This window comes from Scyliorhinus canicula, chromosome 2 (genome assembly GCF_902713615.1).
Source record: "Scyliorhinus canicula chromosome 2, sScyCan1.1, whole genome shotgun sequence".
Classification (NCBI taxonomy): Eukaryota; Metazoa; Chordata; class Chondrichthyes; order Carcharhiniformes; family Scyliorhinidae; genus Scyliorhinus; species Scyliorhinus canicula.
The window spans coordinates 174,929,505-174,945,446 of NC_052147.1; the positions used below are offsets into that span (position 1 = coordinate 174,929,505).

A 15,942-nucleotide genomic window follows, 5' to 3' on the forward strand; every position below is an offset into this window, starting at 1 on the left:
GTATTCTTGGGAATTGTCCTGATGAGTGCAGGACGAAAAGCTGCAACAAAAAAAGTCTCTTTTAAGCAATATCTGAATATCACAGTGGATTTTGCCATGGTAAGCATGGTGCCAATTATCATTAAGCCATGCCAATGCCAAAATGATGCAAACATTTTTTGGGTCTAAAGTTCTGCTGGTGCTAAAATATTAAAAATGTATATACATGTATACAACTAATAAAATTCCACTTGCATGTGCTTTCTTCCTTTGATATTTTGACTTTTTATTGTGTATCTCATTTAAGGGGAATTTTGTCGTCTTGTGGTAATAATGCTATGACTCACATAATAGATGATGCAATGTCATCTGTGGCTTTTTAATTTACTACCTTTTCTGTATATTTTCACACTTCCAGGGAATTCTTTTCAGCTTGCACATTGGAAATTTGTATCCATTATACCAACCATGACTTTAGACAACTTTTATTCTCATTAGATTAAGTTTGAACTGAAATTCAAATCCACATTATATCCGTGATTTTTTAATCTTTCACTAGAGTATTTTTCTTTGTCTTCTCCCTTTCTTTCTTTTGAAAGATGGTAAATCTTCTATTAGCAAAAGGGGCCAATATCAATGCTTTTGATAAGAAGGACAGAAGGGCCTTGCACTGGGCAGCTTACATGGGTAAGTACATTATATTCAAAATATCTCTGAATGATTATATTAAGTACACAATATTTACATATGATCACTAATGCAGCAAGTACCTTTTGTGAGTGAAGGATGAAATCTTTTGATCAGACTTGGCACCTCCCCGTTAATTTTGTCCTTTTGCTTGGACATGGATTCTTTTGTGAATTCTGTTTCTTGGTTGATTGCAACCTGGTAAGAGCTGGTTCAGGTCAGTGGGCTAGACAGCTGGTTTGTAATGCAGAACAAGGCCAGCAGTGCGGGTTCAATTCCCGTACCAGCTTACCCGAACAGGTGCCGGAATGTGGCGACTAGGGGGTTTTCACAGTAACTTCATACTTGTGACAATAAAAGATTATTATTATTATTAAATGCAGGAAGGCTGTGGCAAATTTCCTGAATTTTCTTCCATTATCAGGGGAGGCATACCATATTTAAAAGATGAACTTGAATAACCTCCACATTTATGTAATTATTTTAATCGATTTAATGTCATGTGAAGAAATTTGGGAAGTGACATTAAGTCTCATTGTGAAATAGTTAGTCAAATGAAGGACAAAGCAAACCTCTCTGTAAAATAAAGCATATTAGTACGGGGAAGAAAAATGTAATGTATATAAGTAACAACTGTTTATAAATACGAGAAAAGCCAATAAAAAGATTTAAAAAAAAAAAAGATTCTCAGCTGTCCCCAGCATATTCAAGCACTGTTGGATTCAAGGTGGCCCCTTTTTATGGCACTAGCTGCCATAAAGCAGGTATGTTTAAAGGGCCCAGTGTCAGTGACAGTCCAGGGAAAAGGTAAGTGGATGGGATTTAGGTCGTCAAGGGGAATGGGGAGTTGGGAGCTGGTGGTCAGAGGCCAGGGATTGGGAGAGGAGTCGGGAGGGGGGAGGGTGTTGGATGTAGGGTTGGGGGGGGGGGGGGGGGGGGGGGGGGTGGTCAGGGGTCAGGATGCTGGTCGGGGGAGGGGGGTTGGAGATCAAGGTTTCTGGCGGTGCGTGGGGGAAGGGGGGAGGTGATCCAGCCCAGTGGATGTGGGAGTGGAATGGGAGCCAAGCTCGCATGTGGAGGGGGGGTTATAGCCTCATGCAGATGGGGTCTTGCAGCGAATCCCAATGGGGCGGAGGCTGGGGGGGAGGGGGGACCCATGTGGTTACCAGTCTGAGTATTTAAAATCGTTGCACAGAAGTTACAAGAGCTTTATTTCATCTAACCTCGCCTGTGCATTTTTGGGGTCCCCCTCAATTCCGGCACTTGGGAGCCCGGAAGTTATGGTTCAGTAAGTATTGAGTGTTTGGTGTATTGCCAATTCTCCATGAGAAAGCAACATGAAAAGATGACGAACTTCAATCTATGCATAATATCACATTTTTACTGCAGGTCATGTTGAAGTAGTTTCTTTGTTGTTGAATCATGGAGCCGAAGTTACTTGCAAGGATAAGAGAGGTTACACTTCACTACATGCAGCTGCATCTAATGGACAGATTAATGTGGTGAAACTACTGATTAATCTTGCTGTTGAGGTAAGTGTTGTTCTCTTGCAAAATGTTTGAGGTATGTATATTTATTTCCTCCTGAAGAAGTGCAATGAAAAACTATACAATTAAATAAGCAAGGAGTTAGCTGGTGGATAGAAACAGAATGGAAGGTACATTTTGAGCTCTGGTGTGTCTTACTCGCAAAACGCATTAGATTGGCTCAGTGGTAATATTTTGTCAGAAGATTATTGAGCATATGATCTAGTCTGAAACTTTAGTGCAGTATCAAAGGATTGCTGCATTGGGCGGAAGTCTCCCATTTTGAGATGATAATCAGGCGAGATCTTCCGGCGTTCACACTGGTGAGACGTTCCAGCCCTGCTGATGGCGTACCCCTGTTGTGGGTTGCCTTGTGGCGTGGGGTGGATTCAATGGGAAATCCCATTCACAGTGGTGGGACCAGAGGATCCTGCTGCCGGACAATAGTGGGCTACCTCCTGCCGGCAAGAAACACACTACACGCAGGGAGGCCAGAGAATCTCGCCCTAAATGCGGTGGCAAACGGCTCTGGCAGTGAGTGTCCTGAATAGCAGGATACCACGCCAGATTCTGCACTTGGAGTGCATTAATTGTACACGAGCTAGTTGCCTTCTACTCACCTGACGAGCCATCAGCTGATTTGTCCGCCGGCCTTCTGCAAACAGGTTTGAAGGTCCTGGTGCCATATTTAAATACCAGTCCAGCACACTCCTATCACTATGTCTAGCCCACCTATGTTCACCAGACCATGCAGGATGTCAGCAACTCAGAGGAAAATGACTTGCAGCCTCAAGAGGAAGTCTGTTCCTTGATTCAACCACCCTTCCCCGAGTCCATCACCTGCGAAGTGCCCATGCCCCACTTGGACTTCTACCCACCACATCTTTAGTCTTCGTGCATCCCTTTCCAGCAAACAATGTGGTATCCCTTTGACCTCCTTGTTTGTGAGCTTTTCATGCAGCTTTGTCAGGGTCAAGTTTCACTCCCCTCAGTCATCCTTCTGCCTTTCTTCATTCATCCATCTCCTTGCATGCCATTGTGAACACTCGCCCTTCACCTATCCTCCTAGATCAGCCCTCCTTGTACAGCCCTTGCTCAGGCCTTCTTCCACATTCCCCTATTTGTCTTTGTGAGGCGACACCCACCTCATTCCCCAGCCTCACCTCGTACTCCACCCCTATTCGCACTTTGGACCTTTGTTGCAGTGGCTGCATGAGCTCCAAAGCAAATTCCTGTCCAGATTAACACTGTTGTATGGAACCAAGGGTAAGGAGACCTCTGTACTCCTCAACCCCAGGTGCAGTACTGACCGACTCCATGACACAGGAGAGTCCATGGGTCCAGCAGCACAGTGCTATCCATGATGACCAGCTCGGCATGGAGATGGAGGTAGGAACCGGTCTCCCCTGGCATAATGGTGGACAATGCATCATTGCCGCTGTAATTTCTTGCTGGTGTGGTGCGAGATTTGAAAGGCTTGTCAAGATGTCGGCAGGCGACTGCTTTAATGAGCATTTAAGAAATGCAAATAGTGTTTGTGCTACCTGCCAGTGAGAAAAACGACTTGCCATTAACCCGCCATTGAGAGAATTGTACGGTCATTTCATGCCGGTGGGTTTCCAACGTTTTGGCTCTTGCCAAATTCACTGCACCCACCCGCCACCAAAAGCACAACGGGCTGTTTGGGAGAATTCCACATATGGTTGGAAGCGCTGTCTTTTGCATGAGGTTTTAAACTGAGGGCTCCATCTGCCTGTTCAGATGGATGGAAACAAAAATATCCTTTTAAAAAAAGATATTTTATTGAAGATTTTTCATTGAAAACAAACAGGATCTCAAATTCTAAACATCCCAGAAAATGGCTCGTACATGGTACATTTGTCGGGCAAAAAAAAACACAAAAAAAAAAACTACATTCCACCACCCTTAAAACCCACCCTAGTCCCACAACTTTACACTATCCCCAACAGCTGATAGAATTAATTCTTTGAAGTAAATGGCCACCACCTCAGGTAGAACCCCTCCACTGACACCCTACTAGTGTACTTTACCTTTTCAAGGTATAAGGGGCGCGATACTCCGCCCCCCACGCCGGGTGGGAGAATAGCGGGAGGGCCTCCCGATATTTTTCACGCCCTCCCGCTATTTCTCCCCCCCCCCCCCCCCCAACGCCCGACCCACGCTACAAATCGATTCTCCGAGGCCGATGGGCCGAGCGGCCGGCCCTTCACGCCCGTTTCACCACGGCAGCAAACACACCTCGCTGCCGTGCGGCGTCAAGGCCGTGCCGCCGTGACGCACGGGGCTGCGCTCCTAGCCCCGCCCGGGGGGGAGAATTGGCCCCGGAAGTGGCCGTGAAGGCTGCCGTGGGTCATGGCTTGTCCCACGGCAGCCTTTACGATTCTCCGCATTTGCGAAGAATCGCGCCCAAGAGCTCCATAAGGTCACCCAACCAGGCTGAGGCACTCAGCGGAGGGGAAGCTCTCCATTCCAGCAGAACTCGCCTCTGGGCTATCAGCGAGGCAAAGGCAAGAGCATCTGCCCTCATCCTGGCCTGCAGTCCCAGTAAGTCTGATACCCGAAAATGGCCACCACGTACAAGGCCCCAGATCAATATTAAGAACCGTTGACATAGTACTAAAGAAGGAGACCCTAAAGCTTACCATCTTTGGACATGATCAGAACATGTGGGTGTGATTAGCGGACCCACAAGAGCGCCGCTCACACCTGTCCTCCACTTCAGCAAAAATCCCGCTCATCCTAGTTTTAGTCAAGTGAGTCCTGTATACCACCTTAAGCTGGATCAGGCTGAGCCCTGCGCAGTAGGAGGTAGAATTCACCCTCCAAAGGGCCTCATTCCACACATCCTGATCTAGAATGGGCCCCATCTCCTCCTCCCATTTCGCCATCACCTGATCCAGTGGCGCAGATTCCATTGAAATGATCCGCCCATAAATATTTGAGATCCACTCCCCTCCCAAACTCGCCAACAATAAGATTTCCCCAGCAGGGAGGGTTGCAGTGCTATGGGAAACGTAGGGCAAGATCCACGAACTGTGGTGTGCAATTGAAAGTATGAGGTGTGCCCCTGATAATTGAAATTTTGCCCAAAATTCCTCCACAGCTGGAAAATGGTCCCTCCAGAAAGAGGTCCCGAAAGTAGTTTAGCCCCTTCCCTTTCCATGGCTTGAAAGTCGCATCCAAACCCAATGGTGCAAACAAATGATTACCGCATAAAGGAGCCAACAATGACATGACAGCTTGTAATGTTGCCTGAACTGCCTCCGTATCTTCAAAGTAGAAATCACCACCGGGTTGGAGATATACTTTGTTGGGGAGAACAGGAGTGGTGTCATCACCACAGCCCATAAGCTCAACCCCTTACACAAACTTGTCTCCATCCTCCCCCATATGGTATCCACATCCCAACACCTTCTCCATATTGGCCACCCAATATACAGGAGAAAATTGGGTAACGCCAAACCCCCAGACTGCCAGTCCCCCTGAAAGCGCACCCAACGCATTCTACGTGCCTTAACAGAGTTAAAGTTTTGGACTTAAATCCTTCTTTAATTTGAGCAAGAACAAGTGTTTAGCTGCTGATGGGAAGTGTGTTGGGGGACCATCTATTTATCAAAATATCTCACTGCCTTCATGTTCTGGTCTGCGAAACTGACCGTATTAAATCTTTGGGCCATTTTGGTTCAGCTTTATCAATCTCCATGAGATTCTGTGCTAATTTAGCTGTTTGAACTGTTGAGTTGCAGTAATTGGCTGGAACTATGCCATTAGTTTCATCCTGTGGAAATAACATTGGGGCACTCATCTTTTTTTTGTCTGTGACAGAAAGTTACTCAACACATGTTAATAAAAAGAGGAAAATAAACCCCTTTTAAGGAACCTGGGACTGGATTCTCTGTTTCAGAGAATTAAGTACTGATGCTGGGACTGAATTGATGGTGTTCTATGACCAAGGAAGCAGCACTGGTCCAAGAACAATTCAGGATCTGTTAATCGGCTAGCACCAGTGCCACATGGAATTAAAGCAATTCCAATGAAAAACAGTGTCTGATTCGCAGGGGTCAGGATTGGCATTCAAGAGGCTGACGAGATGCAGCCGCATATAAGCACTCCACTCCCCACACACGCTCATTCCAGCCAACAAGATTGCAGCTCGAAGAGTGGCACCCAGTTGGCCGATGCAGAGGTCAAAACCCTGCTGGACGCCATGGCGGAGAGGCGGGGCACTCTGTTCCCTGGGGTGAGAAGGAGGCTGTCACCCGGCGCCCAACACTGGACCTGGGCGCAGATGCCAGAGGCCGTGAACACCATGGGTCCCACGCCAAGACCAGCCAGAAGTGCCAGAAAAAGTTGCACTACTTTCTCAGGGCCAGAGCCCGGACATATTGCTCCTCACCGTTGCAGTGCAGCAGGCACTGGACTTGGTTGGTGGGCTGGGGGAGAGGGCAGTTATTGAAGTAGACGTCCACATCAGGGAACCGCTAAACCCTCGCTGAGTTGCGGTGTGCCTATGGCACGTGTGGCACAACCCCCAAACCATCCCCACACCACCCCATTTCCTCACACACCCCACCTCCCGCACACCACCCCACACCACCCTGGCGACGAGGCGGGCCCTTCTGGTGTCGCCTACCCCCAGCCACAACCCCAGGACACATCCAATGACGAGGCAGCACCGGACAACTACATAAGCCCCCAAACACCAGTCCGTGACACCCTGGAGTACCAGTCTGGAGACGACACCGACTTGCCATCACAACTCTCTCCAACACCCTGCACCATCTCAGAGACACTCACCTCATTAAGGCACTTTAGTGAAAAGACTCTTGGGGCACTAACTGGTGTGCACCACACATGTTTAGCGGTACATCAGGTGGAGGCAGGAACCATTGAGAGGGTGGACAGTCAGAGTGCGGCCTGACCCCAGGGACTAGCAGCCGTCCAGACGGGTCTCGGGCTTCTGGGAATTGCAGTCCCATCGATGCTGGAGATGCAGACACCGAGCCGGGACTACATGAGTTGTGAGCAACATCTGTGCATGCAGGTTCAGTTGGAGGAGTCCTACCGCCTGCAGAGGCAGGAGGCAATTCTGACCTTGTGTACCACCTAGACCAACACCGTATGGGTGGTGTCCACGGTGGAGGCTTTGGGGTTGAAATTATCAGCCATGGGTCAAGATGTCCAAGGCCTGAGGAACTCTGCGGGTGGTGGCTGAGGCACAGTACAGTGCTGCCCTGACATATGCAATTATGTATCTGGGCCACCTGACTTCCGGTGGTAGCCATGGAGTGAGTGGTTGGACTCGGGGCAGCTCCTGCTCGAAGGCGTAGAACTGAGCTCTTTTCACTCGAAAACGGGAGACATTTTGACGGAAAAGTGCAGTTGAAGGTGTGGAGGAGAAGTTCCACCCCGGGAATGGCATGTCTGCTGGTTACCAGACCCGGCAGAAGAATGTGAAAGACCTGGCCAGGGAACTGGAAGAGACCTGTGGCACAGCTGCTATTGGAAAGGTGGCGGAGGGAGAAGGGTCTGCGCAGTTTGGAAAACCCCAGATGGAGCAGTTGATGGCTTTTAGTAGAGAGGAGTTTCGCCAACAAAGAAAGGAGATGCAGGAGGACCTATCGAAGGCCATCAAAGGGACAGTTGCATCTCTGAAAGGCTAAATGGAAAGGTTTGAGAAGCGTTTGGAGGCACCGGGGTCACAGATCCGAGAGATGGAGAGGGTGATGTCGGACCACAGTGATCGGGCGGTGGTCTTGGAGGTGGAGATGGGGCTCCTGGGGGACCTTTGCAAGTCGCTACGTGTTGAAGAGCAGGAGAGCAAGTCTAGAAGGCAGAACCTGTATATCGTCGGCTTGCCTGAAGGAGTCGAAGGCACGAGTGCCACGAGATATATCTTGGGGATGCTGGCGGGACTGGTAGCGGAAGGGTTGCTGGACAAGGCCCCAGTGATGGATAGAGCGCACAGATCACAAAGGCAGAACCCAAGAGCGTGAGAGCCACTGTGGACTGTGATCATAAGGTTACACAAGTTTGTGGAGAAGGAAAAGATCCTGCGGTGGGCCAGGGAGATGTGGAACTGTGAATGGGAGGGGAACAAGGTCTGAATATACCAGGACATTGGAGCGGAACTGGCAAAAAAGCATGCTAGGTTCAACAGAGCCAAGACGGTGCTCTACCGTTGACAGATTAGGTTTGAAGTGCTGTACCCAGCGAAACTGGAGCCGGGAATATTAGTATGAAACCTCAGAGGAGGCCAACGACTTATTAAAGAGCATAAACTGGGGGAGAACTGAACTTTGTTGGGGGATGGAGGAGTTGGCACAATGGTGTTTGGAGGATACAGGTGGAGGAGGTTTTTCTTCTCAGGTGGAGGGTTTTCATTGGGATGACTATTTGTTAAGGGGGTTATAAGTTTGTAAGGGGGCAACTGCCCCTTCCCCTCCTGCAGCCTGTGGCGGTGTTTACTTTTTGGGGGAGGCGACCTGTGATTTTGGATGTGTCTTTATTTAGGTATGGCAGGGTGAGGTCCACGAGGAGCCGTTTACACAAATGAAGGAGGTGAAGGGTGGGTGGGTAGATAGGAGATCCTTTGAGCAGGAGATGCTACGTTGGCAGGTAATGCTGGTGAACGGACGTGAGGTGGGGGAGACAACTGCGAGGGATGACCGTGAGGAGAGGAGGAGTGGTGGGGGTGCAATGTGGCAGGGTTGGAGATGAAACGTGGTCATGGGCAGAGAAGGGGGCCATCTTGGGTGGGCCCGGTACAGGGCAAAGTAAAGGGTCAGAGTCGGTAGATGGCGAAAAGTAGGGGGGAATGAAGGCGCAAGCCTCCAGTAAGGCTTATAACCTGGAACCTGTGAGGACTCAATGGAGAGGTGAAGATGTCTCGCGTTTTGCGCAACTAAGGAGGGCTTGAGGGTGCGTCTTGTGATCGCATTTCCCAATTCCGGCGTCGGCCAAAATAGAATCCCGTCCCTGATCTTTTTTAAACAAGTTCATGTTTCAAGTTGCACAAATGAAGTTTAAAAATAAAGAAACCGGGACTTCCGGTGGCGGCTATGAGGGAGTAGGTCGCACATTTGGTGGCTTCCGTTTCGGTCGGACTTTTGGACCTTTCCCCCTGACTTTTTTGCGCTTTTGAGCGCGGTACTGGAAAGCAACAGTACTCAGGGGCTGGACCCATACTGAGTTATTTGGACTTAAGAAACCGGAGGGACCATAAACAGCAGAAGAAGTGGTCAAGCAAGGGCACAGTGGAGGCTTTGAGAGAGAGCAGTATGGCCGATGTCCAGAGCAAGGCGCTGACAGCCCAGCCTACAATGGAGCAGCTGCTACAGGCCATGCAGGAGGGCTTTTTAGCTCTGAAGCGTGATAATTTGGAGCCGCTCCAGAAGTCGATTGACTGATTGACTGATCAGGCTGAGAATCTCCAGAAGCTGGAGAAGACGGTTGAGGAGCAGGCCGACTTTCAAACGGTGGCGGACACGGAGATTCGGAAGTGAGGGATCAGCAAAAAATGCTCCTCGAAAGGCTGGAGGACCTGGACAACAGATCTCGCCGGCAGAATGTAAGAATCGTTGGCCTCCCGGAGGGGGCTGAGGGGCTGGGTGCTGCCGTGTATGTGGAGGGTATGTTTCAGAAGCTGCTGGGGAACAAAGTGTTCCCTTGCCCGCCGGTGGTGGACAGGGCACACAGAGTGCAGGTGAGGCAGCCGCAACGAGGGGGTCCCACACGAGCAATGGTGGTCCGGTTCCCCAGGTCCTTGGAGCGGGTTCTGCAATGGGCCAAGAGCACACGAAGCTGTACTTGGGACAATAGCACCGTGCGTGTTCACGAAGACTTGAGTACTGAGGTGGCCAGGAGGAGGGGAGGCTACAGGCACGTGAAGGAGATTTTGTATAAGAACAAGGTCAAGTTCGGGCTGCTTCTCCCGGCGCGACTGTGGGTTATGTATGAGAGCCAGCACCACTATTTTGAGGAACCCGAGGAGGCGATGGACTTTGTTAAGAAGCAAGGGCTGGCCCTGAGCTGAAGACTCTTGGACTCATGGTAGAACTTTTAAGTCTATTTTGTTTCTCTCTCGCTGTGAGAGATGCCTGCATGCTTGGCTCCTTTCTTTTTGTTTTTTCAACCTTTTTAGGTTGATGTATTTTGGTTGTGATGTGTTTTTCTTGTTATTTTTCATGGTTTCCTTGAATGTTTCCTTCTTACGTTTCTTGTTTGGTTTGAGTTTTGGTAGGGGGAAAATATAAAAAAAGAAAATAGTTTAAAAGGTGCGGTTATGATGGGGGTTTCGCGGGAATTTTATACAATCTTTTTCTGTGTTTGGAGGGGAAGGGCTGAGAGCGCCTGGTACTTATCTCTTTGTTTGATTTAAATTGCACTATTGTTGGGGATGTTTTTGACTTGTATAGAGTTTTTGTTTAAGCAGGGCTGGTTTGGGGAAGTGGCAAGGATGGACCGGGGGGAGGGGAGCCAGGGAGCAATGGGTGAGAGACGCGTTGGTGCCGAAGCTGGGAGCCACCAGGCTAGCTGGGTGGGCTAGTCAACGGAAACCAGGTGGGGGGGTGTTCATACAGTTAGATTAGAGCAGGGGTTAGGTGGTAGGATGGTGTTGCTAGGGGGGCCGTCTTTCATTTGGGGCTCGGCACTAAGACTTGGGGGGGGGGGGTTGCGATCCTGATCAATAAAAGGATTCAATTTGAGGCGGAGGGTACAGTTGCGGATGGGGGCAGCAGATTTGTTATGGTTAGGGGTAAGCTCGACGGGGTGAGAGTAGTCTTTGTGTGTGCCCCTAATTGGGACGATGTGGATTTTGTCAGGAAGTTGCCAGGGAAGATCCCCGACTTGGACTCATGCAAACTGATCATAGGTGGTGACTTTAACACAGTCCTGGACCCGAACCTGGATCGGTTGTGTTCAAAAACAGGTTGGTTGCCAGCGACTGCAAAGGAACTGAGAGTCTCCGGAGATGCATGCAGGATTACCTCCAGGTAAATGATACCGGAGAAGTCTCACTAGGGTCCCTGGTCATGCGGTCGGTGTTGCACGTTTTACTATGGGCGTAAAACGCGTTTATTGGAGTGTATTAACACGCCTCCGTATTCGACGTGTGCTTAACACTACTAGGCTCTGTTGTATGTAATTATTCAGCTCTGGAGTCGCCAGTTGCCGTATAGACAACGTCACAAGTATTCCAAGGTCAAGTTCAAAGTAATAAAGACGATACACCGATTAGTAAGGTTCAAACGATCAATATTTATTATACAGTTATAATAAATACTCATGCACACTAAGAGACTAAGCTATAACTAAACTTAAGTGAACAGAATACTTATCTAACAGGAACAGGCAAGGTCAGAGAACGAGGCCTTCGTCCTGGTCTTGTACTGCAGCCTTCAGCAAGCGTTCTGGTACTGGGGGTCTAGTGGGCTTGGATCGCGTAGCGAGCGTTGAACTTACGGTTTCGGCGGCTGGTGCTCAACGGCTGGAGTCAGGATGCAAGATGTCAGTCAGGGCCGGAGCACGGTTTTAACAGACCGGGCTCTGTGGGGAATTTGCCTTTATACCCCTCTCTAATGTCCTTGCCCCCTTCTAGGCGGGCTCTACCTTTCGGTACCGATTGGAGCGTTTCCAAACGGCTACCTTCGAAATCCTCCAATGCGGGGGCTTCCCTCGATGTTGGGGGTGGTTTCGATATTCGTTACTCTGGTGCCATCCTGTCTGCACAACCAATTAAGTGTTACATTGAGATGGAAATGTTGCCATTGTTTGTGCCTGGATCTGGGCTGCCTCATCAGAATGCTAAGCGCTTTGCCATTAACACCTTTGGCTTGGAGATCTTGCACCTGGCCAGAAAACTGGTTTGCTGCTTGCAAAATGCTAATTAGTTGAGAGCAGGCTGTCTGTTCTCACTAAACAGGCTTTTCCTTCTGTCTTCCATTTTAGTTTGGCTCAGTGTCCATTTTGCGTGGCCAGCATGGCTACATCGGGTAAAGCCCCGGGGCTGGATAAGTATCCGGTGGAGTTTTATAAAAAGTTTGCCAAGATAGTGGGCTGCTGCTGGTCAGAGTTTTTAACGAGGCAAGAGACAGAGGGGTTCTACCCCCGACGATGTCGCAGGCCACCATTTTGCTTATTCTGAAACGGGATAAATACCCGGAGGCTTGTGGGTCTTACAGGCCGATATCTTTCATCAATGTAGACGCTAAGTTACTGGCCGAGATCTTGGCGACTAGAATTGAGGACTGTGTACCGGACGTAATTGCGGAGGACCAAACTGCGTTTGTAAAGGGTAGGCAACTGGTGGCCAATCTAAGAAGGCTGCTGAATGTAATTATGATGCTCCCGGAGAGCAGGGAGGCAGAGATAGTGGTCACTATGGATGCGGAAAAGGCTTTTAACCGGGTCGAATGGGACCATCTGTGAGGGGTGCTGGGACGGTTTGGGTTCGGTGAGGGGTTCATTGACTGGGTTAGGCTGTTATATCAGGCCCCAGAGGCTAGTGTAAGGACGAACAGGACAACATCAGATTACTTCAGACTGCACCGCGGGACAAGACAGGGTTGCCCTCTTTCCCCACTGCTGTTCACGCTGGCCATAGAGCCCCTGGCAATTGCTCTGAGAGCTTCAAGGGACTGGAAAGGGCTTGTCCGGGGGGGAGTGGAACATAAAGTCTCGTTATACGCGGATGACCTGCTGTTATACGTATCGGATCCAATGGTGGGGATGGACGGTATCTTGGAAATCCAGAGGGAATTTGGCCGGTTTTCAGGATATAAATTGAAGATGGCTAAGAGCGAGTTGTTTGTAATTCAGGCAAGGAGGCAGGAGAGTAAGCTGAAGGGGTTGCTGTTCAGGCTGGTAGGAGAAAGCTTCAGATACTTCGGGATACAGGTGGCACGGGACTGGGGCAAGTTGCATGAGCTCAACCTGTCCCGACTGGTGGAACGAGTGAGGGAGGAGGTTCGGAGTTGGGATGCGCTCCAGCTGTCACTAGCAGGGAGGGTGCAGACTGTCAAGATGACGATTCTTCCGAGATTCTTGTTTATATTTCCGTGCCTCCCCGTTTTCATCCCGAGGTCCTTCTTTAAGAGGCTGAATAAAATTATCCTGGGATTTGTCTGGGCGAGGAAGTCCCCGCGGGTGAGGTAGCTGATGCTTGAAAGGAACAGAAGGGAAGGGGGGGCTGGCGTTGCCGAACTTCAGCAACTACTACTGGGCGGCCGACATAGCGATGATGAGGAAATGGATGATGGGTACAGGGTCGGTTTGGGAGCGGATGGAGGCTGCTTCCTGCAGGGGCACCAGTTTGGCAGACCTGGTTACGGCGCCTCTGCCGGTCCCGCTGGCGTGGTACTCCAGCCCTATAGTGGTAGCGGCTCTTCGGATCTGGGGCCAGTGGAGGAGGCACATAGGGGAAGTGAGAGCTTCGGTGTGGACCCCAATCTGCGGCAATCACCGATTTGCCCCGGGGAACATGGACGGTGGATATCGACTGGTGGAGGGCGGGGAGTGCGAGAGTGGGTGATCTGTTCTTGGAAGGGTGCTTCCTGAGCATGAGGGCATTGGAGGAGAAGTTTGGGCTGGCATGAGGGAATGACATTCGATACTTACAGGTGCGGGATTTCGTGCGCAGGCTGGTGACGTCCTTCCCAGGTCTCCCGCCAAAGGGGAGGCAGGACAGGGTAGTCGTGAGGGTAGAGTCTCAGATAGTTACAAAGAACTAATGGGAGCAGAGGATGCACAGACTGAGGACCTGAAGCTTAAGTGGAAGGAGGAGCTCGGGCGGGGAGATGGAGGACGGTATTTGGGTAAAAGCTCTGAGCAGAGTAAACACGACCGCAACATGCGCCAGGCTCAGTCTGATCCAGTTTAAGGTTGTGCACCAGGCCTAAATAATGGTGGCCCAGATGAGTAAATTCTTCGGGCTGGAGGACATGTGCCAGATGCGCCGGTGGGCCGGCTAATCGCGTGCACATGTTCTGGTGTGCCCTAAACTCGGGGTACTGGCAGGGATTCGCAGGCATCATGTCCCGGGTTTTGTAAACTGGGGTGGTAATGAGTCCTGAGGTGGCAATCTTTGGGGTGTCGGAGGACCTGGGAGTCCAGGAGGAGAAGGAGGCCGATGGAAAGCCCGGCGACAAATACTGTTGGCATGGAGGGACTCGAGGCCCCTGAAGACCGAAGTATGACTATCGGACATGGCAAGCTTTCTCAGTGCAGAGAAAGTTAAGTTCGCCTTGAGAGGTTCACTATCGGGGTTCGCCCGGAGGTGGCAGCCATTCATTGACTTCTTCGCGGAGAATTAATCGTCAGAAGTTGGGGGGGGGGGGTGGGGTGGGGTGTGCTAGGGTGGAATAGAGTTGGGGGTGGTTTAAGCAGGTCCTTGCGAGAATGGAGTTGTGGTTTGTACTATGCATTATTTGCTTTTCTTTTTGTACAGTGCTATACAATGTCATTGTTTTATGTGCCAAAAATACCTCAATAAAATTGTTTATATAAAAAAAATAAAGAATCCAACTCTGAATGAAAAGATATATAATATATATAAAATATATTATAAATAATATATCTAGAAATTAAAATTAATTTTAGATGCAAATGTGTTATTTGCCTTTTTGCTCCTTTAATATGCCTTTAAAAAAAAATGACACCTGGTTCATTAGTGGTGCTATCAATGCCACATGGTGGCTTGTTAATGTTGGTACAGAATTAGTGTTCAGTGACACCATTCTCTCATTCATTCACACAGTTGTTGATATTAATTTAAACAGACTAATGTTTTGTATTACATACTTCCCCATATGGAACATTCTCATGGGCCTCACAGTGACACAATGGTTAGCACTACTGCCTCACTGCGCCTGGGTTTAATTCTGTCCTGAGTGACTGCCTGTATGGAGTTCGCATGTTCTCCCCGTGTCTGCATGGGTTTCCTGCGGGTGCCCTGGTTTCCTCCCACAGTCTAAAGATGTGCATGTTAGTTGGATCGTTAATTCTAAATTGCCCCATAGTGCCCCAAGGTGTGCAGGTTAGGTGGTGTTTCGAGGATAGGGCGGGGAGTGGGTCTAGGTGGGGTGCTCTTTGGAGGGTCAGTAAGACTCATTGGGCCAAACGGTCTCCTTCTGCACTGTAGAGATTCTATGGGCTTCTATAAACTTAATGTTGATTTTAGATTTTATAATGTCACAGAAAACTTATGCTCTAGCATTTATGATGGTCCTAATAGTTTAATTGAAAATACTATTGCCAAATACCTCTGCTGTTTACTACACAAAATTTACATTCCATGGCAGATTGATGAACCAAATGTATATGGAAATACAGCACTCCACATTGCGTGCTACAATGGACAAGATGCTGTGGTGAACGAACTTATTGACTATGGCGCTAATGTGAATCAACCCAACAACAAGGGATTTACTCCTTTGCACTTTGCTGCTGCTTCAACCCATGGTGCTTTGTGTCTTGAACTTTTAGTAAATAATGGAGCAGATGTCAACTTCCAGGTAAATGTAAATCTTCATACTTTGCTCTTTTAAAGGGAAGATTCCTTTAATATAGCAGATATTTATGAAGGGCAAATAGAATTGTTCCAAAACTTTTTGTTGAGATCTTGTATCTTTTCGAAGTAAGAACCTGTAATAATTGAGGATCTCCTAAATGTCTCATCCAGTCGCTGAGACTGATCATTACACAGCACCACATTTCAATGGGACATTGG

The 15,942-nt window shown here is 49.1% G+C and overlaps 1 protein-coding gene across 16 annotated transcripts in view; it reads left to right on the plus strand.

Annotated features, from left to right (window-relative positions):
• ankrd44 (ankyrin repeat domain 44) overlaps window positions 1–15,942 on the plus strand; it is a 312,538-nt gene that overhangs the window by 147,912 nt on the left and 148,684 nt on the right. For all 16 annotated transcript variants that reach the window (XR_005459740.1, XM_038789102.1, XM_038789101.1 and 13 more), the window contains 3 exons: window positions 579–666; window positions 2,056–2,198; window positions 15,515–15,727. Coding sequence is in view for 15 of the 16 variants with exons in the window: in XM_038789102.1 (XP_038645030.1) it covers window positions 579–666; window positions 2,056–2,198; window positions 15,515–15,727 (444 nt within the window). In the remaining variant the exon portion in view is untranslated. The remainder of the gene's footprint in view (window positions 1–578; window positions 667–2,055; window positions 2,199–15,514; window positions 15,728–15,942) is intronic.